The sequence below is a fragment of the Saccopteryx bilineata genome, chromosome 1 (genome assembly GCF_036850765.1).
Source record: "Saccopteryx bilineata isolate mSacBil1 chromosome 1, mSacBil1_pri_phased_curated, whole genome shotgun sequence".
In the NCBI taxonomy this organism is placed as follows: domain Eukaryota; kingdom Metazoa; phylum Chordata; class Mammalia; order Chiroptera; family Emballonuridae; genus Saccopteryx; species Saccopteryx bilineata.
In genome coordinates this window covers 168,703,161-168,730,300 of record NC_089490.1, presented here as the reverse complement: position 1 = coordinate 168,730,300, position 27,140 = coordinate 168,703,161, and the positions used below count along the sequence as shown (strand labels likewise).

At 36.1% G+C, this 27,140-nt stretch overlaps 2 protein-coding genes across 2 annotated transcripts in view; one reads left to right on the top strand and one right to left on the bottom strand.

Moving 5' to 3' along the window:
- The window catches only part of LOC136337740 (probable ATP-dependent RNA helicase DDX60), a 104,173-nt gene extending 84,397 nt beyond the window's left edge, over positions 1–19,776 (bottom strand). The window contains 5 exon segments of the mRNA XM_066279442.1: positions 2,829–3,170; positions 3,517–3,706; positions 6,767–6,836; positions 11,822–12,098; positions 19,651–19,776. Of these exon segments, the coding sequence (XP_066135539.1) occupies positions 2,829–3,170; positions 3,517–3,706; positions 6,767–6,836; positions 11,822–12,095 (876 nt within the window). The 5' untranslated portion in view covers positions 12,096–12,098; positions 19,651–19,776.
- PALLD (palladin, cytoskeletal associated protein) overlaps positions 11,111–27,140 on the top strand; it is a 583,598-nt gene continuing 567,568 nt past the window's right edge. Inside the window, exon 1 of the mRNA XM_066279499.1 lies at positions 11,111–11,214. Coding sequence (XP_066135596.1) covers positions 11,129–11,214 — 86 coding nt within the window. The 5' untranslated portion in view covers positions 11,111–11,128. The remainder of the gene's footprint in view (positions 11,215–27,140) is intronic.

The following is a 27,140-nucleotide window of genomic DNA, read 5'->3' as shown; positions in this document are numbered from 1 at the left end:
AGAAACAATAAGCCAATACAGTAAGGTCGCAGGATACAAAATTAACATACAGAAGTCAATAGCCTTTCTATATGCCAACAATGAAACAATTCAGAACGAACTCAAAAGAATAATCCCCTTCACGATTGCAACAAAAAAAAATAAAATACTTAGGAATAAACATAACAAAGAATGTAAAGGACTTATATAATGAAAACTATAAACCATTTTTAAGGGAAATTGAAAAAGATATAATGAGATGGAAGAATATACCTTGTTCTTGGCTAGGAAGAATAAATATAATCAAAATGGCTATATTACCCAAAGCAATATACAAATTCAATGCAATTCCCATCAAACTTCCAATGACGTTTTTTAAAGAAATAGAGCAAAAAATCATCAGATTTATATGGAACTATAAAAAACCCTGAATAGCCAAAGCAATCCTAAAGAAAAAGAATGAAGCTGGGGGCATTACAATACCTGACTTCAAACTCTATTATAGGGCCATGACAATCAAAACAGCATGGTATTGGCAGAAAAATAGACACTCAGACCAATGGAACAGAATAGAAAGTCCAGAAATAAAACCACATATATATAGTCAAATAATTTTTGATAAAGGGGCCAACAACACACAATGGAGAAAAGAAAGTCTCTTCAATAAATGGTGCTGGGAAAACTGGAAAGCCACATGCAAAAGAATGAAACTGGACTACAGTCTCTCCCCCTGTACAAAAATTAACTCAAAATGGATCAAAGATCTAAACATAAGACCTGAAACAATTAAGTACATAGAAGAAGACATAGGTACTCAACTCATGGCCCTGGGTTTTAAAGAGCATTTTATGAATTTGACTCCAATGGCAAGAGAAGTGAAGGCAAAAATTAATGAATGGGACTCCATCAGACTAAGAAGTTTTTGCTCAGCAAGAGAAACTGATAACAAAATAAACAAAAAGCCAACTAAATGGGAAATGATATTTTCAAACAACAGCTCAGATAAGGGCCTAATATCCAAAATATACAAAGAACTCATAAAACTCAACAACAAACAAACAAACAATCCAATAAAAAAATGGGAAGAGGATATGAACAGACACTTCTCCCAGGAAGAAATACAAATGGCCAACAGATATATGAAAAGATGCTCATCTTCTTTAGCTATTAGAGAAATGCAAATCAAAACAGCAATGAGATACCACCTCACACCTGTTCGATTAGCTATTATTAGCAAGACAGGTAATGGCAAATGTTGGAGAGGCTGTGGAGAAAAAGGAACCCTCATACACTGTTGGTGGGAATGTAAAGTAGTACAACCATTATGGAAGAAAGTATGGTGGTTCCTCAAAAAACTGAAAATAGAACTACCTTATGACCCAGCAATCCCTCTACTGGGTATATACCCCAAAAACTCAGAAACATTGATACGTAAAGACACATGCAGCCCCATGTTTATTGCAGCATTGTTCACAGTGGCCAGGACATGGAAACAACCAAAAAGCCCGTCAATAGATGACTGGATAAAGAAGATGTGGCACATATACACTATGGAATACTACTCGGCCATAAGAAATGATGACATCGGAACATTTACAGCAAAATGGTGGGATCTTGATAACATGATACGAAGCGAAATAAGTAAATCAGAAAAAACCAGGAACTGCATTATTCCATACGTAGGTGGGACATAAAAGTGAAACTAAGAGACATTGATAAGAGTGTGGTGGTTACGGGGGGGAGGGGGGAATGGGAGAGGGAAAGGGGGAGGGGGAGGGGCACAAAGAAAACAAGATAGAAGGTGACAGAGGACAATTTGACTTTGGGTGATGAGTATGCATCATAATTGAACGACAAGATACCCTGGACTTGTTATCTTTGAATATATGTATCCTGATTTATTGATGTCACCCCATTAAAAAAATAAAATTATTTAAAAAAAAAAAATGTACTGGCCTTAGTAGTAATAAAATTGTTCTATATTGTCCCACATTGATCTGTTATCTATTTACAAAAAGAAAGAAAGAAAATTGTAAGTGATAGCTATATGAAATAGGCACAACTATTCAAAATAGTTGCAAAAAAAGTACTGACAAATAAGGTGATCCAATATTTTCTCTATCAGCTATCTTAATTTTGAAAGTAAGAATATAGACCAAATCATCTCAGAACATACACACACACATGCATAAATATATACAAATATGTATGTATAAAATATATACACAAAAATATATGCATATATAATATAGATATGTGTAAATGAATGTGTATATAAATATGTATACATGTGTATACACATGTACATATAATTCATGTAAAAGACCCTGACTGGGAATTTCCCACTGTGGTCCTCACATGTCCTTGGCCTTTTGGAACTAACTGTTCCTTCCCAGTTCTTAGCCCATATTTTTCCTCCCCACCTTTCAAAATTTGCCCATACAAATGTTGAGGATGCAAGAACTTAAGCTAACTTCTCTTGCTAAAGCCATACAGAATAAATTCTTCCCTCTTTCCCTATGTTAGAATATGCCTTCAGAGTGTTCTTATGCCCAGAATTGTGGAATAAAGACTTATGCTATTGATACTCTGGTTAATTTTTCTACACTTATATTGTTTACTTTATTTTATTTTTTAGTGCCTGAGGTCAATGCTCGAACTAATCTAGCCACTGGATGTGGGAGGGGAAGAGACAGAGAGGGGGCATGGGGGATGGAGAGAAGAAAATGGTTACTTCTCCTGTGTGCCCTGACCAGGAACCCTATCCAGAGCATCCATATGCCGGCTGATACTCTATCCACTGAGCAACCAGCCAGGGCCTGCTTATTTCTTAATTTAACCTAACTTACCTGTTCAAAAAACAGTTTGTGTGAAAAGGTACTTGAGGCACAGTATCCATAAATTCTAAGGACATCTGACTCTATTCCCAAAGACTGTACAATATTAATTTTCTTCTGAAGAGCATGAATGATAAAAATGTTTAAAAAGTCTGTTTGACGAGATGTTATTCCTTTTTCTGAGACAATTAGGAAGTATGGATAACATTCTTTAAGAAATATCTCCCATTCTGGTGTCAGACAGTTGGAAAATTCTGTGTGAATAGTGACATCAGTATTATATTCTAAATGTTGAATCAATAATGTACGAAGGACCAGAAGTTCAGAGTAATTAAAATATAGATCTTCTGCATCCTGTAGAAAAAGGAAATCAATGTTAATTTTAGAGATAAAAATAAAGTAACTGATTATTTTTCTAAATATTAGCATATATAAAATGTTGCATTAACATGATACAAAGAGTTAAGGAGTTCAAGGTTATTAACATAATTTTTCTGGGTCCTGTAGAAATATCAGATAAAGACTTATTAGCTATTTTTTTATTATTAATATTGGGTGTTATTTATATTAGTAGAGACTTTATTTATAATCTGAAGAAGCAAAATACCTAAAAAAGTTTAGTAATGACTGATCACATTTAAAAATAAATATATATTTTTAAACTCAACAAAATGAGAACAGAGAATTAAATGTTTGTTACCTTAAAAAAAACTATTACAAATTTGGCTTCTTTTTGAATGAAGTCATGCAGAAATTGTTCTACAATATAGAAGAAGTGAAGAATTTGTCCTTTTTTGAAGTTCACATTGAAAACACAAGTGATGAATAATGAATCTCCATCAATCAAAAAAAATTCAGACTCAACAAAGTCTTTAAGTAAGCTCACCATTCTGAATAAAAATATAAAACACATAATGCAAAGATTATAAAAATAATTGTAGGTTTTTTTATTATTATTAAGTGAGAGGCAAGGAGGCAGAGACAGACTCCCACATATGCCCAGTATCCACCCGGCAAGCCCTCTACCAGGCAATGCTCTGCCTGTCTGGGCCGCTGCTCCTTTGCTCAACAATCCAGTTATTTTAGTGCCTGAGGTGAGGCCACACAGTCATCCTCAATGCCCAGGGCCAACTTTGCTTGACCCATTGCAGTCATGGCTGCAGGAGGGGAAGAAAGAGATGGGGAAATGTGGAGAAGCAGATGGTCTCATCTATGCATCCTGACCAGGAATAGAAACCAAGATTTCCACACACTGGGCTGACACTTGACCACTCAGCAAACCAGCCAGGGCCAAAATAATTGTAGTGTGAGTTAAAATTCCACAATTCAATTGGTTATACAAATTTTCTTCTAGTTTAAGCAAGAAACTTAAAGAAAAGTTAACTTCAAATTTCCATTATATTTAAGTAACAATTTTCCTGGCCATTACCATTATTCCGTAATAGTGAATAAGCCCTTAAAGATATGACTGATTCTGTTGTGAAACTGAAATTCACTAGTGTAACTATAAATTTACAAAAAAGGTATATCTCTATTTTCAATTTAAATACTATTTTTGTATTTCTAGTGTAAAAATTAAATCAATCATAATCTTTGGTCAATTATATGTATGGAATTATCTTATTTTGCATTTCAAATGAACCTATAATGAAGAGTTGCAAACTCTCCGCCCACTCTAAGATACAGAAAATTTTCTATAACTTAAATCTACGCTATGAGCTGTTTTCAAAACTCTTCTCCCACCTCTGCCTCAAGGGCAACCACTACCTTGAGTTTAGTTTACACATTCTTTTGCTTAATTTTTTAAAGTTTTTATGACAGTATATGTATACCTACTTTTGCATCTTTATTAAAAGGGCAATGTTTTATCTGTGTTTTATATAATTTACTTTTTAAACTTAATTACCAATTACTGTTAAAATTTAGGCATATGGTTACAGGAAGCTACACTTAGATAACTTTACTGGACTATAATAATAAGTACATGTCCACATCACAAGTTACTCTATATTTTTCTCTTCTCAATGAGCATTTGAATTACTCCTTTTGTTTCGTGCTGTTACAACTGTGCTGCAATAATCACTCTTGTGGATGCTTCCTAACACACAGGTTAAACTCTAGAGTATTTTTGATTAGTGTAATTACTGACTAGTACCTCATAAGACAATAACAAATTGTTTCCTAAAGCAATTGTATAGTTATACCTGCATTAGCAGATGTCAGAAACTCAATTCAGCTACATCGTTTCCAACAGCTGGTGTTGTACAAAATATGAACTACACACTTTGTTCTCATTTAAATTTGGGGGAGGAGGGTTTGTTTCTTTAGTTTTTGGCCCTGAAAAGGGAAACTACTACATGCTACTTTAAAAAAAAATCAAAACATTGCAGAGCGATGTTACTTCTGCTGTGTATTTTTTCAGAATTCATTCTTTGCATATTTAAAATAGTGAATGACATTGCATTTTCTGCAGTCAGACTGCCAGGTGGATCTGTCACAAGTTCTAGAACTTATTTATTGATGTATTTATTTATTTATTTATTTTCTCATATTTTTCTCTTTTTTTAATAGAATTTATTGGGGTGGCATTTATACACAAAACCATACGGAGTTCAAGTGTACAACTCAACCAAACACCACCTGCACACTGCATGTGTGCCCATTGCTCCAAGCACAGTGCTTTCCATTCCCATTCTCCCCCACTCTGCCCACCTCCACCTACTCCCACCATTTTCCTCTGGCTATCACCATATTGTTATGTGTCTTTGTGCTTCTAGTTTCTTTGACTATATTCCCAGAAGTGGGAGAGCTGGGTCAAAAGGTAGTTCTATTTTTAATTTTTTGAGGAAACTTCATACTGCTTTCTACAGTGGCTGCAACAGTCTGCATTCCCACCAACAGTTCACACTTTCTCCCACCCCTTTCTCCACGTCTTTGTTGTTTGTTGATTTATCAATGAAACTACATCAAACTAAAATAATGCACAGCAAAAGAAACCATCAACAAAATGAAAGGTGAAGCCACTAAATGGGAGAACATATTTACCAATGATATATCTGATAAGGTGTTAATTTTCAAAATATATAAAGAACTTTATACTACTCAACACCAAGAAGACAAGCAACCCAATTAAAAAATGGACAAGCTCTGAGACTTCAGATTACTTGCTTCTCTTCTATCCTGTGTTACAGTTGCTCAGTTTAAGTGAGAATTAAAAGCAGATAATGTTTCATGTAGTTGCTATAAGGATTCATGAGATAAATACTTAAAAAATTATTGGAATCAAATTATGCATAGGTCACGATATATGCTTAAAGCATACATATTATAAATGATATTTTCGGTTTGGGTTTTATTTTATAATTGCATAGAATTGGCATTATATTATATTTATGCTAAATTATTTTAGAGAATTGAAATTTGGAGATAAGCAACATAAGATGAGACTCAGTAAATCACCCACAACAGGACATTTTACTCATCACTGTATCCTTAGAGCCTCACCTATTAACAGGCACACAACAATAGCTGTTTAAGGAATGAAATGGTGCATTGATTTGGTGCACAGTATTTGTCCTTGCTGTTATATAATGTCTTGGCATTAGTTAAAACATACCAAAGACAATTTTATGAGACTTGTAAATATTTTGACATATATTATAATACCAATTAAATTGCTACTTTAGTCTTGTGCAATATTAAAAGAAAATGATTCTTTCCTCCTTTCTTTGAAGTTCTCAGTATAGTATTCCTTGCTACTAAATAAAAGCCATATAGCATAACCCTTCCGAAAAGAAGAAGATATTTATCTATTTTCAAAAACTATTAATCTCTTGTCCCATAGAAAGTTTCTCCAAAATGATTGTTAGCAGGATGAAAAATTATTCCATACAGAGGAAATGAATGATTTAAAATGATATATTACTTTGAAAATTTTAAGTTGTACTTACTTAGATTTCGACAGAGTTTTCCAAATCAACAATGAGAGCTTCCTCAGAATTTCCTTACATTCAGTTAATCCTTTAAAAATAATGACAAGGTTAGTCCTCAATTTTAACTAATTTTTTCTGCTGCTAACTTTATTTATATTTTATACAAGACTACATAAACATGGCTGAAATGCTCAGTAACATGTCAAAAGATAAACAAATATGTTAAAAATGATACTATGCCTACATTACTCAATGTAAAGAATAATTATGGACAAGGTAAGTTAATCTTAAAGTTTTAAAATTAAATTTTTTATAAACACTAAAATAATAAATTCCCAGCTGCAAATGAGTTAAGTCATAAACATAAACTATATTAAGTCTACAAAGATAAAAATGTCCAGAAAACTAAAAATTTACCACTTTAAAAATTAACTCATATTAATATATACATAGATATCTTTCAATAGATATATAGATATAGTTACAGTGTCTATCTTCAAAAGTTCTCTTACTGAAGGAAGATAAACAATAACATGGTGAAATCTGTATTTTTCTAATATTCTGTATATGGAAAAAAAATCTTTGAAATAAATCTATCCTGAAAATTTCTTTGTAATATTCCATGTCCTTGTTAAATGTATTTTACCAAGAAATTAGGACTTGGAAATGAAATAAACAGTCATGTATTCAGTATATGAGGTCTCAGGAGAAATAGCAGGAACATTAAAACACACTGTAGATTTCTTAGCATTTTTTTTTACAATACAAACCGTCTCTCATATTGTTATGACTGATATTAACTGAGCCCCTCAAGTTCTCCTTCTGCAAAGAAAGTGGATTTGTGCATAATTGAGAGGTTTTAAGTGTTATAAAAATATTTAAATATTGGGAGTCTCTAGACATACCCATATATAGGGCCAGATTTATTAATAATTGGTACCTCTTAATTCCAGTAAAGCCACACTTGGGTATATATATTCTTTTGCAATATATTCAATAGTTATACTTATTTAGTATTTCTTACAATTAACGTAGAAGTCTTCAAATGTCTTTACTGTTTTGTAACCCTAGAATTTTATAAATTATTATTCATCATTATTATTTTCACATCTATGCTGTGAGAAGCAACCCAACAAGCTGATGTTGTAAATAGTTGCAGATTCAAGATTTAAAAACTTTCTGTAAGATAGCAGAGAAGTTTTCTCTTATCAGGTCTTAACTTTTGCTTACTAAAGGATTGTTTAACTGGTAGAATCATGTGAAAATATTCATTTGGAAGAATATTTTAACATTTAATTTCAGTTGCATCGATAATTTTAGAAACACATTAAGTTGGTTTACTGTATTTCCTTCATTTATTTTTATTTTAGTTTGTAAATAGTTAAGAAACATTTCAGGCCCTGGCTCATTTTCTCAGTGGTAGAGCGTTGGCCTGGCGCGTAGATGTCCTGGGTTCAATTCCCAGTCAGGGCACACAGGAAAAGTGACCATCTGCTTCTCCATCCCTCCCCCTCCCCTTCCCTCTCTCTCTCTCCCACAGCCATGGCTTGATTAATTCAAGCATATTGGCCCCAGGCACTGAGGATGGCTCTGTGGAGCCTCTGCCTCAGGTGCTAAAATTAGCTTGGCTGCAAGCATGGCCACATATGGGCAGAGCGTCAGCCTCAGACAGGGATTGCTGGGTGGATCCTGGTCAGTCGCATGTGGGTGTCTGTCTATCTCCCCTCTTCTCTCTTGGAAAAGAAGAAAAAAAAATATTTCAATGTGAGCTTAGATAAATTATTAACACTTGCTATGGGTAAATGTTATTCATTCATCATCCAGATAAAGAGTTTTTTTAAAATCTAGAGAATTTAATCAAGGTGAAAATAAAAGATGGCTGGTGATTAGGCAAGCCTAAATTTCAGCTGATCATTTTGGTAGAGGGGAGAGCTGGTGACAATTTAAAAATACAAAGAATATAAAGAATGATTAACAAAGGCCTATGTATCTCAATTTAAAAATGTTAATATTTTCCCCAATTGCTTCAAATTTATTTATTGAAACATTAATGATGTAGTTAAATTTTCATTCTGCCCACCACAGAGGCAACCAACATGTTTCTTTGCCATAATTTTGTATTGTCATATATATATAATACCCTTTTATATCTCCTTAACTAAATAGTATCACTCTGCAATTGGTTTTCTTCATTCAGCTGTATGACTTTGAGGTCTATATTGATACACATAGATATAGTACATTCATTTCAGCAGCCAATAATGCTCTACCTTATGAGCATATCACATTTTAAAGCCAAATTCCATACCGATAGACATCTAGGTTGTTTTGTTTCCTTGTCATTGTTTTATAAGTTATGGCATATTATACATTATTTTTTCGTTTTTCAATTTTTTTTCAATTGAATTTACTAGGGTAGCATTACTTAATAAAAATTTTAATATATCTCACTGAGCATATATATGCAAGAATTTGTCTAAGAGGTTAGGATTAGAGAAGTGAGCAACTTTACCAGATAGCATTCAGTTCACATTCAAGGTATTGATATTGTAAAATTTTAAAACAGTTCTAACCTGAGAAATGTAAAATAGGGTCTCATAGTTCTAATTTATATTACTACCAAGGATAGTAGTATAAATTTTTGTAGATTATATACTTTTTTTAAACAGAGTTCTATTTTGTGGTTTCCTTTTTAACAACCTTTGACAATTTTCTATTGGGTTGTCTTCCTCCAATTAATTAGCATATAACTTTAGTTTCTAGATAAATGATCCCTATATTTATGGTTTTATTCCAGACTGTCTCTTTAACTTGGTTTGGAATCTTTGATTACATAAATGTTCTTTTATTTGATTATGGTAAAATTTGTCAGACTTTTAATTTTTATGTGAAATTATGATTTGTTTAAGAATTCCAGCACTTGTTATATTTTGTTTAAGAAGTTTATCCAAGATTCTTAAGATATTCTACTGCCTTATTTTTTGTAGGGTCAGGATAAAAGAATAAATCCAGATTGAGCATGTATTAAATTTAAAGATTAATTTGGTCATACTAGATATACTTATGATATTGAATGTTAACAAGGGAGAACCTAGAACATTTCTAGATATATTCAGTGTAATTAAGTTTTTCATAATGTTTCATAATTATTTTCTTATTCATGTTTTGTTTGATTTGTTCCTGGGTATATTTTAGTTTGTATGGACAATTTGATAAGTTTTCTTTCTTTTAATGCATTTTTCAATTAGTCATTTTTGGTGCTTAGAATCAGTATTATATTCCATACTAATGGACATTTTCATACTGGTATTGATTAAGGTCAATATTTTTAAAAATGTCAATCTTGTATCCCAAAGGAAATTTCTCAGCCATATGTAGATTCTCTTAGACATTTTAGGTAGACTTTGTTCACTATCCAAGGTAGATTAGAATAACAAATATTTTCTCTTCCCTATCCTCGCAGACTTTATTTACTTTTCTGGCATTACTTTTACACCAACTAGCCTTTCTAAAATAATAGTAAATAGTAGTTTGAAAGAAAAAATACTTTCTTGTTCCTCACTACAGTGATATTTTATCATTATTCAATGTTTGATTGTAGATTTTTCACAAGCTGTTTTTATTAAGTTTAGGTAAATATCTTCTTTTCCTAGTTGTTAAAAAAGTAATCATGGCCCTGGCCGGTTGGTTCAGCGGTAGAGCGTCAGCCTGGTGTGCGGGGGACCGGGGTTCGATTCCCGGCCAGGGCACATAGGAGAAGCGCTCATTTGCTTCTCCTCCCCGCCCCTCCTTCCTCTCTGTCTCTCTCTTCCCCTCCCGCAGCCAAGGCTCCATTGGAGCAAAGATGGCCGGGGCGCTAGGAATGGCTCCTTGGCCTCTGCCCCAGGCGCTAGAGTGGCTCTGGTCGCAGCAGAGCGACGCCCGGAGGGGCAGAGCATCGCCCCCTGGTGGGCAGAGCGTCGCCCCTGGTGGGCGTGCCGGGTGGATCCCGGTCGGGCGCATGCGGGAGTCTGTCTGACTGTCTCTCCCCGTTTCCAGCTTCAGGAAAAAAAAAAAAAAAAAGTAATCATGAGTGACTCTTGGACTTTTAAAATGTTTTTCTGTATCTACTGAAGTATTTTCCCTTAATCTGATAATATATAGTATATTATAAAAATATTTTATTGAGCTATCTATTAAAAACTCAACATGGTATTCATTTTTTTTTTACATTCAGTATAATTGTATTTTATGTCCTGAGGCAGGGTAGGGAAAAATTAGGTTTACACTTCTTTTTTTTTTTTTTTTAATTTTATTTATTTTTTTTAGAGAGGAGAGAGAGAGGGAGAGAGAGAAACAGAGAGAGAGAAAGGGGGAAGAGCTGGAAGCATCAACTCCCATATGTGCCTTGACCAGGCAAGCCCAGGGTTTCGAACCGGCAACCTCAGCATTTCCAGGTCGATGCTTTATCCACTGCGCCACCACAGGTCAGGCAGTTTTACACTTCTTCATATGGAAAATAATAGTACAAAGAATAAACACTTTGTTTTCACAGACTCACAACTATATACTTATTTTTTGCTATACCCCATATTTAATTTAGAAACTCAAGTTTGACATTCCAGTACTCTTCAAAGTTTTGAGTCAAGCAGAGTCATGTAGACCTGCTTTTACCTACATAGTACTAGAATCAGAACCATGTGAAAATATTATTATAATTGCTGATTCTCAATCCCTATCCCCAAGGATTTACTGATTATTTGACTGATGAAAAGTTAAGGTATATGCTAGAGTGAAGTATAACAGATTCATATTCAACTTAAATAAAATTACCTGTACACACTTGTAAAAAAATTACAAACCTATTTTTTTATTTTTACAATATAGACTCCAAGGTAAGCAAACTATTCATTCTGGATCAACTATAAAACAACAACAAAAATATTTTTAAATATAAAAGAGAAATTTCCAAAGGCATAAATATTGTTGAGAGAGAAGGAGGGGGGGGAGGAGGAGGAGGAGAAAGAGGAGGAGAAGTAAGGGGAGAAGGAGATAGGAGGGAGAAAGGGAGCTCATTCATGGGCAATGCCTCACCTGATTTTTCTGAACCATAGCTGTTATCATCTGTAATTGGAACATCTGAAGGCTCCTCTTCATTGATTTCAGTCTCACCTGGTAACTTCTCAGAAGGTGGCTCTTCTATAATGTCTTCTGAGCTTAAATGATCTTCTTCTTCAGACTGATCAAATGAGGACAAGCTCTCTGTGGTCTCACTGTCATCACTGTCACTTTCTGTGTCACTCTCACTTTCACTTTCACTGTTACTAGGGCTTGATTTTTCATGTGACTTAGTAGGTGCTGAAGCCATGATCTATGTAAAAACAAAGCTATTAATTTTCACTTTATTTAAAATAACATATTGCAATGTAGTTTATTTCTTTTAGAGGTAAAATCTGTTTAAATCCTTCTTTTCTTTATATCTCCTCAATGCCTACTTTCCTAACGAGGATAATTTTCCACAATCCTCTCCTCAACTAAGTCACTCAAAAGGAATGGTGGAGTTTCAGGGTAGAGTAGAACAGGTAGAACACATTCCTGAAAATATATATGTAACAGTCACATTTCCAAAGACAAAAAATAACATGCATGCTTAAAGGAGGATTTGATCCTAGAAAACTAGTCAACAGTGAAAATTTCTATGTAAATACTAAATTTGGAACAGTCTACATCTACACCGATAAATTTCCATTATTTTAAATATTACTTTGATTGGCCTGACTGGTGGTGGCTTAGTGGATAGAGCATCAACCTGGGATGCTAAGGACCCAAGTTTGAAACCCAAGGTTGTGGCTTGAGCACAGGCTTGCCAGCTTAAGTGCAGGGTTACTGGCTTGATCATGGGATCATAGATATGATCTCATGGTCACTGGCTTGAGCCCAAAGGTCACTGGCTTGAGCAAAGGGTCACTGGCTCAGTTTGTGCCCTGGGTCAAGGCATGTATGAGAAGTAATCAATGAACAACTAAAGTGATGCAACTATAAGTTGATGCTTCTCATCTCTCTCCCTTCCTGTCTCGCTCTCCCTCCCTCTCACTAAAATATATATATTACTTTGACTGTATTATTTTATTTTATAGTTGAGTACGTAGGCAACCACATTACAGTGAGTTAGCTAGCATACAATTACTGCTTAAGTTTGCTGGTTTCTGTGTACCCAATGACATTTACCATTTTTTAACTGAGTTTATGAAATATGCATTCTCTCACTGTATCAACATGTGTACTTTTTCTTTATCTGTTCTTTTTGTAATAGTAGAATATTAAAGTGGTGACACCAAGAAAGATACCAACAGTGAGACACTGTCTTGTCAGCCAACAGGTGGAATAACTTCGTATTATTTCAGAATGTTCACTCATCAGCTTGTGGAGAAAAGGGTCAAGTGTGGATCCTCAGAGATCATACTAATAAATTGTTACTGTATACCTAAAGCAAATAAATGCAATCATAGGTACTACATACTCAGGTACACAATATAGTTATATGTAGATATAATAATTGTCTGTAAATAAACTTTAATTGATAGTTATATTAATAGTGTCAACAAGATATTTTATTGTTATTGACTCTTTTTTTTTCTTTTTCTTTTTTCTGAAGCTGGAAACAGGGAGAGACAGTCAGACAGACTCCCGCATGAGCCTGACCGGGATCCACCCAGCGCGCCCACCAGGGGCTACGCTCTGCCCACCAGGGGGCAATGCTCTGCCCATCCCGGGCGTCGCCATGTTGCGACCAGAGCCACTCTAGCGCCTGGGGCAGAGGCCACAGAGCCATTCCCAGCGCCCGGGCCATCCTTGCCCCAATGGAGCCTTGGCTGTGGGAGGGGAAGAGACAGACAGAGAGGGAAAGCGCGGCGGAGGGGTGGAGAAGCAAATGGGCGCTTCTCCTGTGTGCCCTGGCCGGGAATCAAACCCGGGTCCTCCGCACGCTAGGCTGACGCTCTACCGCTGAGCCAACCGGCCAGGGCCTGTTATTGATTATTAAAAAGAAATAAGATATAGGCCCTGGCCGGTTGGCTCAGTGTTAGAGCATCAGCCTGGCGTGCAGGAGTCCTGGGTACGATTCCCGGCCAGGGCACACAGGAGAGGCGCCCATCTGCTTCTCTACCTCTCTCCCTCTCCTTCCTCTTTGTCTCTCTCTTCTCCTCTCGCAGCCAAGGCTCCATTGGAGCAAAGTTGGCCCGGGCGCTGAGGATGGCTCTGTGGCCTCTGCCTCAGGCACTAGAATGGCTCTGGTTGCAACAGAGCAACGCCCCAGATGGGCAGAGCATCACCCCCTGGTGGGCATGCCGGGTGGATCTTGGTCGGGTGCATGCGGGAGTCTGTCTGACTGCCTCCCCGTTTCCAACTTCAGAAAAATACAAAAAAAAAAAAAAGAAGAAGAAAGAAATAACAGATATAATGATCAAATTATATAAAAAGAAAATATATAATATATAGATTCACAAGAGTCAATATTTTATTTTTGTGTAAAAGAGTACTTGAGAATAATTTGGCTATAATACATGTCACCCTATAATAATAAAATTAATTAATTAATTAATCTACTCAACCATTTTTATTGAGACTTTACTGTAACATTAGACACTATTCTAGGCAATATCCTCAAGGCCTCTAGGATCAAGAAGCACACGCTTATCTGACAAAATTCCATATCCATTTATGATAGCACCTCTCTACAAAGTGGGTATAAGAGAAGTATACCTCAACATAAAAAAGATCATATCTAACAAACCCACAGCTAACATCAAACGCAAGTGTGAAAAGCTTTTTCTATAACATTAGGAACAAGACAAAAGTGTCCACTATCATCACTCTTATTGAACATAGTACTGGAAGTTCTAGCCACAATAATGAAAGAAGGGTGGGAAAAAGATATCCAATTTGGAAAGGGAGAAGTAAAATTGTTGCTATTTGCAGATGACATGATATTATATATTTTAAAAAACACTAAAAATTCCATCACCCTCACCAAAAAAAACTATTAGGATTACCAAAAAATTCCATCACCCTCACCAAAAGAAACTATTCACTATGAGTGAATCCAGTTGAGGTACAGGATATAAAATTAATATTCAGACATATGCTGTATTTCTGTACACAAACAATAAATTACTAGAAAAGAATAAAGAAACAATCCAATTGTAATTGTCTCAAAAAGAATAAAATACCTAGGAATAAATTTAAACAAAGAGGTGAAGTTTCTATACTCTGAAAACTATAAGACAGTAATAAAGAAAATTAAAGAAGACATAAATGAAAGTTTATAATGTGATCATTGATTGAAAGAATTGTTAAAATATTCATAGTACTGAAAACAATGTACAGGTTCAATGTGATCCCAATGAAAATACCTATGGCATTTTTCATATAACTAGAACAAAAACAATCTCAAAACAAATAGGGAAAAACAAAAGATCTTGAATAGTCAAAGAAATCATGAGAAGAACAGGTTGAAATTATCGTGCACAATGATTTCAAATTATACTATAAAACTATAGTTACAAAAACAGTATGGTACTGGCATATGCATGTACACACACACACACACACACACACACATCAATGAAATAGAATAGAGAGCCCAGAAATAAACTCAGGCATATATAGTCAATTAATCTATGACACAGGAGGCAAAAACAATACACTGGGCAAAAGACAGTCTCATCAATAAATGGTGTCGGGAAAAATGAACAGTACACAAACAAATTGAAACTAGTCCACTTTTGTATACTGTATACAAAAAATAAATTCAAAATAGATTAAAGACTTAAATGTAAGACCTGAAACCAGACTTTTAAAAAAAGCATAGGCAGTAAACTCTTTGAGGCTGGCCTTAGCAATAATTTTTGGTTATGTTTTCTCAGGAAAAGGCAACAAAAGCAAAAAATAGAGAAATGAAACTATATCAAACTAAAATATTTGCACTGCATAGGGAGCTATTAATAAAACAAAAAGGCAATGAGAGAAGATGTTTGCAAATGCTCTATCCAATAAGGAGTTTGTATCTAAAACATATAAAGAATTTAAACAACTCAATACCAGAAAAACAAATTTAATAAATGGACACAGAACCTAAACATGCAATTCTCCAAAGACATACAGTTAGCCAACAGACACATAAAAAATAGTCAACATCACAAATCATCACAGAAATCAAGTTAAAACCACAATGATGTATCACCTCACACCTGTCAGAATGACTACCATTAAAAAGACAACAAATAGGACTCTGAAAATGACTGCAGAATAGATACAAACTACACTAAACTTCTCCCAGTGAAAGGCCAATTTACAGCTAACATAGAGCTATCAATCTGAATGAGCAACTGAAGGCTAGCTGAACTGAAGGATTATAATCAAGGATTTAATTATAAAATAAGTCACATAGAGAATAGTAAGAAGGGTGGAGACACGGAAAGGGTTGTCCCTTGCACTCATGTGCAGTGGCTGAGAAGCCAGAGGAATATCTCGGCTGCAAAACTCCCTCCCCGCTGAAGCATAGGGTCTCATGCCACTCAGAAACACTGATCCACAGCAACAGAAACAAAAAGAGAATCCCACATAGCATCTGGTGGTGAAAATAATAGGGTTTCCCCAGTTCATATGAGAGAGAAGGGAGTCTACTAGAGACCCAGATGCCATCTCTTTGGGGTTGAGCACTCCTATTGTTACAACACCAGTCTGGAGAATGAAATGCCTAGACCTCCAACTATTGGCAACACCACCCTGTGGAGTCCTGCAGAAGGGTCTACTGGCTGAACATAGCAGGATCTCTTTTTCTAGAGAAGCTCTTGGTGGAGACTCAGTGATTGAGCTGTGTGGCTTTCTAAAAGGGAACCGTCTTTCCCATCTCAAGTGCAGAGCCGACACCACGTGCTCCCCACCCATCGAATCATTTAGCTGGCATTTCTAATCCCTGTGGCACCATACTGCTGAGTTTATTTCAATAGGGGGATCAGAGTGCAGAGATGGAACCTTTGGAATTCCCTGGTGAACTCAGTACCACTGGGGGTAGGGGGAAGTGAATCAGAGAGCTCTTGGTGCTGGGAACTTTAGAGCACATCTCCCTTTGAGGCTCTTGCCCAGGAAGGGAAAGAAGTGCCCATCCCCTTCCTATAGGCTTGCCAGCACCACCCCCAACAAAAGACTGCTTGGATCTGTCCTCCCAAGTCCTGGTGGCCTCGCCCTGCTAACTCAGCTCCATGGGGAAAATAAAGGGCTGCTCAGAGCTGGGGCCTCTGGAGTGTCTCCTTTGGAGGCTCTTGTCTGGATCTCTGATAGGTGCTGAAAGCTATGAAACAGGAGAGAGGTGAAGTATTTGTCCCCCTCCTACAAGCTTGGCTGGCACCACCCCAATTGGGACACTCTTTTAATCATAGTCCTTAGCCTTGGTGGCTTTGCCCTTCTGAGCTTGCTCTGTGGAGGGAACAGCTGGCTATATTCACTCCTCCTTGGAGAGTTAGAGTTGGAGATCCTGGTAGAGACTGTATGGTATGGCTCTGGGATAAAGGCCACTTTCCCCTCATTGAATGCCTGATTACATGGCCCCCAAGTAGGGGACATACTATCCCTATTATCTCTATCCTGGTCACCTCATCCTACCAAGCTCATGCCCTGTGGAAAGGTTTGCAGGTCATGGTCACATGGGGACTACTCTATAGTCTTTCTTCAGAAGGCTCTGAAGGAAGGCCAGGCAATCTCAGGAGAAGGTTAAGTAGCCAACTGGTGGAGGCAGACCTCAGAGAACCTCAGATATTTTCTTGATTTTCCCACAGCTCTTAGCTGGAGGAAGCCACCCCTTATACAAAGATTGGTCCCTCACACACACACCCAGGCCCAGTAGAAACAGCCACAAACAGTAAATAATGTGGTTGCTCCAGACAGTTTGCTCAAGGCTAGTTTCACACAATGGCTGACATCAACTTGTACCAAAACACTGCCCAAGTGGTCCCAGAACCAACACAACCAATGGTGGGTTTCAGACCACATCAGAGCAGCACCCAACTAGCAACACAAGTGACATAACCAAAGAGGGAGTCTGGCAAACACCAGAACCTGCTGAGAACAACTCCACTTCTGAGGGTAGCCCCTGCACAGCCACTCATACAGAATAATCAAAGTGTACCCTTATAGTCAGCAGCCTGAAGGGTTTACTCCATCCATGAAGGGACTAGCAGCATTCAAGATTCAATTACAACAGAAGGGCACACAGAAGCCACAAGAAACATTCCTGGAGTGGTGAAATCAATAAGAAACCTACATAATATAGTCATCATGACAAATTAAGGAGTCATAGCAATTCTACTGAATACACAGAGACAAAATGGCAAGACAAAGAAATATGCCCCAAATGAAAGAACAAGAAAAATCCCCAGAAAAATAATTAAATGAAATGGAAGCAACCAAGATACCAGATGCATAGCTTAAAACAATGGTTATAAGAATGCTCAAGAATTTCAGAAGAATAGATGATCTTCATGAGCACTTAAAAAACAACACAGTAAGTATTAAAAAGGACATGGTAACCATAAAAAAAGACCAGTCAGAAATGAAGAATACAATTCTGAAACAGGTCTGATGAAGTAGAGGATCAGATCAGCGATTGAGAGAACAAGATAATAGCAAGCACCTAACCAGAACAATAAAAAGAAAAGAGAATTTTAAAAAATGAGAAAAATCTAAGAGACCTCTGGGACAACATCAAGCAAAACATTATCCCACATCATAAAGGTACCTGAAGGAGAAGAGAGCAAACAAAGGATAGAGTTTGAAGAAATTATAGCTAAAAACTTTCCAAATGTGGTAAAGGAAAAAAGTCACACTAGTTCAGGAAGCACAAAGAGTCTCAATCAAGATGAACCCAAAGAGACCCACACCAAGATACATCACAATTCAAATGCCAAAGATTAAAGACAAAGAGAAGACGCCTAAAAGCTGCAAGAGAAAAGCAATTAATTACCTACAACTGAGCCCCCATATGGTTGTCATCTGATTTCTCACAGAAACACTTCAGGCCATACTGATTGGCATGAAATATTCAAAGTGATGGAAAGCAAGAACTTACAATCAAGACTACTGTATACAGCAAGGCTATCACTTAAAATTAAAGGTGAAATAAAGAGCTTTATAGATACAAGCAAACAAAAAACTGAAAGAGTTCATTATCACCAAACCATATTGCAAGAAATGATAAAGGTCCTGCTTTAAAAAGAAGAAAGAGGAACATTAAGTATTAAGAATAAAATGACAATAAATGAGTACCTATCAATTAAAACCTTAATTATCAGTGGAATAAATGCTCAAAAGACAAAGGGTAGCTGAATGGATAAGAAAACATGACCCATATATATGCTGTCTACAAGAGACCATCCTCAGAACAAAAGATACACACAGACTGAAAGTGAAGAGATGAAAAAACATATTCCATGCAAATTCTCAATCAATCCTGCCAAGCTCATCACTGTCCTATCTTTGACTTTCCAAACCAGTTAGAAATATTTACTTAAGTTAATATGTGTGTGTCTCCTTTTATGTTTGCCTTGTCTGTTACAGTAATCTATAAGCCTAATGCAAAACTGTATTCACATTTATCTTTCCTAATCAACTGGTACTGGGAAGCCTTAGTATGTTTTATAAATAAAATTCAATATAAAGCAGCCATTTGACATCAACTTGAAATGGATATTTGAGTTAATTTATTTGCAAATATTTTGTCTTAGGACTAAAATCACCACCACTTCTCTGACCTAAATCTAACTAACCTTCAAGTTTAACTTTGTTCTTGGCAGTCAGTTCTTTCTTAAGTAAGCACTCATTTTTTCTCACTAATTCATCTACACACAAGGCACCAAACCCCTTTTCACCTGTGATCACTTGTTCCTTTTCACAGTCCAACAGCCAGCAACAGTCACAAGACGAAAGAACCGAGGGCAGCAACTTCTCTGCACCAGGTTAGTCACACTGCTTTAGGTTTCATTTTCTTAGAAAAGATGAAACCTATGTGGTTAATGACAGATTCTCAGATCACCCCACTTCTTTAGGACACACCCCATAGAAAAATAAACAACGAAGGCAAAGGTCAAAATACATGCACATTTACCTCATTACTTCCCTGCTGCCTTGGACATGCCCCAGCTACCAACTATTCCAAGACTGTTCAACCACTCCTTTGAAACTCATGCATGCCTTTGCCTCTTCTTCCTTTTATTTGCTTTTAAAATTCTACCAAAGTTAGAGCAAGGATAGAGGAACTCTTGGGATAATTAATTGGGGTCTTGAGACTCACTGAAGATTATTCATCACAAACTCAACAGTCGTTATCACTGTGGACTAGAACCCGACATGTTATTATGCTCAAAAACAATCTGCTGAATGGATTTAATGTTCAGAGGAATGTCCAGTGGAAGGTAAAACTCCACAATGGAAAGCCGCCTTGTTCAGCAGCAGTGCTCAGTAGAGAATTAGCACAATGAATCTCCCTCAGGGTTTTAAAGGGACAGAGATATACTACTCCACTGTCACATGCCAGTTTTCTTCATAGTTTTCATGTTACAGGCATAAAAATTTAGGACAATTAAAGGAAATTTGAACAACAAAGTTCTTAATTAGGAACCTTTCTCTGATTGCATTACATATTGTTTGCATTGCATAGATGTAGAAATAATTTCAGAATGCATAGTCTATTTAAGCATCTAAGGAGCACTCATGTAAACTAACCATGTAGTATGTAACAAAATAAGTCTACAAAATTCAAACATTTAGTGTCTTAGAGACTATGTTCTTTGACCTCATAATGAATAATGGAAGGTTATTAAAAAAATAAAAACCCTTTTTTTTAATATCTGGAAGGTTAATAAGAGCACTTCTAATTAACTAAGGTAAAAAAATTTATCAAAACCATTTCATGCTTATAAAATGTATGAAATGAATCTAAAATTGTGATTAGAGAGAAATTTATAACGTTAAATATTTATATATAAAAGAAGTTAGAATGGAAATTAGTGAGCTAAGCATGCGACATAATCAAAGAAATTTAAAAAAAAGAAAAAATTACAAGAACACTGTTAAAGAAAGTTAAAGAAGTAAATAATTAAGAGTGAAAATATTTATTTATATGTAAAAAAGAGAAAATTGATAAAACCAAAACCAATTATTTATAAATAATAAAATCAACATTGTCATTTGCCAAGAAAAGCAAATAACAAAAACAATAATTTTAGAAACAAAAAAGGGAATCAAACTACATATATGTTAGTAACTTGAAAAATTAGAAAAAGTACTGTCAATAAAAATTAAAATTTTTTAAATTCAGATAATATGGAAGTTTTCTTATAATGTGCCAAAGAAACTAAAGAATAAATAGAAAGCCTTAGTTAACACTTAAAATTTACACCACTTCTCTCTTCCAATTAAAAGAATCAACATAAAAGGGACAAGTTCTTCCAATCTTATCCAACAATTCATAAATAATATATAGATGAAAAAAATGTTTCCAAACTTACTTTTGACTCTATAATAACCTTGCCATAAAAAATCAAACATGGTAAAGGAAAAATTCAAGTTTATATCATTAATTTATGTAGATATAAAAATCCTAAACAAAACATCAGGAAAAATCCTAAACAAATCCAAAATAAAATAACAGCAAAGCGTATCCAGCAAGATATAAAGAAATTAAACATAGTTTTTACAGCTCTCACAAAATAAGTTTATATATTTTCTCAACCATTTTCTAACCCTATAAAGACCTTAAATGTCTCCAATCTGCTTTCTTGATCCAAAAATAAAAATAATGTGATTTTCTTTTGGGGGTGACAGTAAATAGTATTCTGCATATGAAACAGTGATTTGTAATCAAAAGAAGACATTTGGAGCTAGACAGAACTGGGTTTACACATGTCCAGTGAGCTCTTCTGAGCTTCAGTTTTCTCATTTTTAAAGAATGATAATAATAACTACATTGCCAGGTTGTTTTGAGAATTAAAAAATAAGTTCTGTAAAGTAGTTAGCACAGTGCCTGAAATGCACAAGTGAGATTTATTATAGTTACTGGCATTATTTTAATATAAAATTTTATTATAAAGCATCTAGCATTTAATAGACACTCAACGAATAGAAGTTTTCATTATAATGTAAAAATATTTCTAGTCAATGTTGATTGTTAGTTTCCATGATAAGAATACAATCACAATAAGGGGATTTGATTCCATGACAGTAGGATGAGCCCACTGAGACATACTCCTCTCTCCAAAGAACCAAAGGCTTCAAATCCAACCACCACCTCATCTGATAACCTCTGTTTATAGGTTGTCTGCCTGATATCTCTAGAAACCTAACTAAAAAGAGGGTCAACTTCCAGTATGTGTCTCCAGTACTATATATTATTCTAGCCACTACGTAACTGCTAGTTTCATTCCAAAGCTTTACTGCCTCCACTGCATCTCCAAGAAGTGTTTAATTAATTTAAAGTCCAACTGCCTGTGTGATGTCTTCCTCAATAATCCTAAGCGGGTGCAATTGCTACCTCTTCTGTGTTTCTAAACAGTACTGTATTATATATGCTTATTTCACAGTGATGCTTTATGAATTTAATGGTATATAACCTGTAAGACATTTAGCATATTGCCTAGCATATTATCTATTACCAATGAATATTGTTGTTATTATTATTATCATTATTATTGTTATTGTTATGGTTGAATAGAAGTATAGAATGGCAGTTAAGAGGGTGCCTTTTAAAGTCATATTGCTTGGGTTCAAATTCCTCAAATAAGTGAGCTTTATACTCACTAACTGCATGATCTTGAGCAAATGATCTAACCACTCTGAATCTAAATTTCTACTGCTACACAATGCAAACAATAATTACACTTATCTGTGAGATGTATTGTAAAAATTAAATGAAATAATTTCTATAAAGTACTCAGCACGTACCAAAGGTAAAATTGTAACTAGTCTTTAATGTAGTCTTCCTTTAATATCATAAAATATACATATCTCAGTCTTTCAACTTGACCTTCAGTTCCAGTGTCTCTTGCTACGTGTAGATTACAGTGAAACATTCAATAAATGTGCACTGAGTTTAAGTAAAGATATGTGAAGGGAGGGAGGAAAAGGATTAAAGGGAAAAGGAAGGAAGGAAGGAAGGAAGGAAGGAAGGAAGGAAGGAAGGAAGGAAGGAAGGAAGGAAGGAAGGAAGGAATGAATGAATGTGGGTTTAGTAAGTTTAATTGGATAGTTATAAATAGGTTAACTCAGAAGACAAGAACTTAGTATGTTATTAAATGCATTCTAATAATTTAACAACATGGATCTGGGCAGGCATGGTAGATAGAAATAGAATATAAATTTAAGAGACCTTGTGGAGGCTGTGTCAGTAAGATTTTAGTACTGATTATATTATGAGGTAGAAATTTCCCTCAAAGATGACAAGTGAAAGATATAAAAGTTTTGCAGAAAATCTCATACTTTCATTTCCCACTATTGTTATATCAAACATGAATTATCTCATGAAACTGGAACAGCCTAGGCCTTTCAATTTTTTATACTCTGAAAACCCTAGTGGTAGTTTATTTATGAAACATATTTTCCAGGGAAGAAAGGATTGTTACATGGTACATAGCTAAGAATCCACTACCTGTATACACACACACACACACACACACACACACCTCCTTTGCAATGTACCCTGAAAACTCCCCCCCCCCCCATGTCTTCTTGTGTCTTAGGCTTCATATTTTTCATTTCACTCCATACCAAATCCTAAGTGGTGAGGCAAATTCTTTGATGGAAGAATTTTAGAGGCTATGGAGGCTAAGGGGAAAAGAAGCCAGAGTCCATGACTCCAACAACTTATGGCTCAGAAGATGTGAGAAAAACTGTAAAAATTTGAAATATTCATTATAGGAATTAGGCAAAAAAAGAACCAAGCTAGCTAAATATATTATTTGTAAAACTGAGTTTTACTTTAGCCTCCTGCATAAAATCATCTAGGCCCAAGGCATGATTACACATTGTTCCCTAAGGGACTTCGTAAGTATGTAATATTGGGCCAAGAGATCAAGTCACTGCAATGAAAGAATCTGCGTTTTGTTGGTTTCTAGGACACTGTTCAGCTGCTGTGACTATAATAAAGGCTTGTTATCAACTCCAACATCACAAAATGTGTGGTGCAAGCATTATCGATCTATTTAAGTAGGAAGTTAAATTTGGTTTTATGTAGCCATGCCAAGGTATGGCATAACAGCTAATTTGGTTTTAACATCAAATACATCGATATCACTTCCCCTAATAATCACTCAACTAGAGGGAATTGTCACTTCTTCTGATATTACAAAGATGATAAAATGGGCTTTAAATGAAGAGAAATATATAAGACAGGATCAAGAAAGGATATTGAGCCTGATCAGGTTGTGGCGCAGTGGGTAGAGCATCGGACTGGGACGCAGAGGACCCAGGTTCAAAACCCCAAGGTTGCCGATTTGAGCGCAGGCTCATCTGATTTGAGCACAGCTCACCAGCTTGAATTCAAGGTCGCTGGCTTGAGCAAGGGGTCACTCAGTCTGCTGGAGACCCCCCCCAATAAAGGCACATATGAGAAAGAAATCAATGAACAACTAGGGTGCCACAATGAATAATTGATGCTTCTCATCTCTCTCCCTTCCTGTCTGTCCCTATCTGTCCATCTCTCTGTCTCTGTCATAAAATAAAAAGAATATAGAGAGGAGCAGAAATAGTCTTTCAGAAAATACTCAGGCTATGGAAGACTAGCTCATCTGCCATGAGACTTCCTGAACTTGGCACAAGTTACTGATGAAATAACAACATCAAGTTGAGGAGGTTAAGTTTTCCCTTGATCCAGATATTAATTCATGTAAAATATAAAATCAATCTTTACTCAGCATTTATAAATCTTCTTTTCTTTTAATAAAAATCCAAGATAGAGCAACTCCATTCTTCCTAACTCTTCTTTCTTTCAACAACAGCAACAACAACAACAACAAAAACCCTCGACATAAGTCAAAAACAAGAATAAGGACCATTAGACTTGATGAATAACATCGTAATGCATTCTCTGGGTTCTCTTATTGCCCAAAGTAATATGCGAAGACACTAATCACCACTATGTTTTATCCTCCTCTGCTGTCGTTGAGGCCCCTACCCTCTCTTAGACCTGGCATCAGTGAGCATAAACAAGGCAGTGTGAGGTGAAACTAACTGGAAATCTAAGCAAAAAAAAAAAAAAAAAAAAAAGGATTGCACAAGAAAGCTTGACTCTTCAGAAATAAAAGAAAAAGTAAACCAGAATAGATAAAATGGGGTTAAGTATAATAGGATATTCTTCTTAAATCATATATGATAGTTGAAGTAAAAATGTTAATATCATCTGATGTAGTACTCAATGTATGTGGAGAAAATACTTAAGAAAATTACCTCAAAAAATTAAAAATTGAACTGCTTTTTGACCTAGCTATCCCACTTTTGTTGGGGACCAAGTAAGCCAATAGGGTATTTTGCAGTTTGGATATCTAGGGGAAAGAGGTGTTGGGCCCAACATCCCACCTCACTTGCCTGATTGAGTTGCAGGAGGCTGTGCTTGATTCTCGTTCTGCCCGCCCATATTCCCCGGAAGAACTAGTAGCAAGTTTCTTCTTGGTGTAAAGTTAGATTAACTAGTATGGTGGGGGATGTCTTTCAGTTGCCTTGGAAATTTAAATGATTTGCTAATGGCCCATTCATCCCTATATATTAAAGGAACATGTGCTCTCTGGGATGACCATCTTTCCTGCTAAAGAAGATAGCAGAGAACTGAATGGAGCCCTTCTGAGCCCATCATATATATCTTATTTCTTTATGACTATTTTCATTAATTCTGCACCATTTCCATTCGTGACCCTGAAATATACATGTCGCATGGGTCACAACACTTTTAGGAATATATTCTAAGAATACCAAATCACTGATTCAAAAGAAGACATGCACCCCATGTTTACTGCAGAATTGTTTACAATAGCTAAGATCTGGAAATAGCCCAGGTGTCCATCAGTGGACAAATGGATTAAAAAGCAATGGTACATATATACAATGGAATAATACATAGTCATGAAAAAGAAGGAAATCTGACCTTTCATGATGGCATGGATGGATCTAGAGATTATTATGCTAAGTGAAATAAGCCAGGCAGAGAAAGACAAATATCATATGATCTCACTTATATGTGCAACTAATGAACAAAGTGAACTGAAGAATAAAATAGAGGCAGAGGTGGGATCACAGGGAGCAGAGGGACAACTGTCAGAGGGAAGGGGATGAAGGGATGGGATCAGAGAAGGTGAAGGGATTAGTGAAATTATATATACATAACACATAGATCTAGATAACAGGACAGCAAATCTCAGAGGGAAGGGGGGAGGAAGTTAGGAGGAGGGGATTAAAGGGGTGTGTAAATGCAGTAGTTGTGGCCACCATCATAGCTGCCTGGCTCGTGCAGGTTCCCATTTAATTCGAACAGACAGTAATCAACAGAGCCAAGAACTGGTGGGCCATCCTTTATTCCTGCTTGCAGCCAGCGGGCGAGAAAATAAACATGGGCACCAAAACCCATTCACATCTCCTCCCGTTCCACAACCTGGAGAATCTTTCCAGTTTTTTTTTTCCTAGAATCAAAGGCCCACTAGTCTCACTCAGTCCCCTCTGCATGCCTCCATTTTGGCTGCCTGCCTCCTCTGCAACCACATGGCTGCTGTCCCCTGCAACATCATGGTCTCCTCTCTCTGCAACAATGTCATCTTCCCCAAAATGGCCTCCTGGCTCCTCCTTTTAAAACTTTTCTCTGCAAAAGTCCCTCCTCCACCACATATTAGCATAACCAAGCCCCTTCCCAAGCATGAAGGTAATCAGCTGCCCCACATGGGCAGCGCCATTTTCAACAATAAAAGTGAGCAAAACCAAATAACACTAATTTTACAAACTTATTTGCCTGACAGGGTGTAATGGAGGACATGGGGGTGGGGGTGAGAGTGTTATATTGAGTGGGACACTTGAATTAAAATTAATAAAAAAATTATCAGTTGAAAGTGGGGAGGTTCTCTGGCCAGTTGACTCAGCAGTAGAGCATCAGCCCAGTGTGTAGACACCCTGGGATCGATTCTCAGTCAGGGAACACAGGAGAAGCGACCCTCTTCTTCTCCACTCCCCCTTCTCTCTCTCTCTCTCTCTCTCTCTCTCTCTCTCTCTCTCTCTCTCTCTCTTCCTCTCCTGCAGCCATAGCTCAAATGGTTTGAGCAAGTTGGCCCCAGGAGCTGAGGATAGCTCCATGGACTTTCCTCAAACGCTGAAATAACTCAGTTGCTGA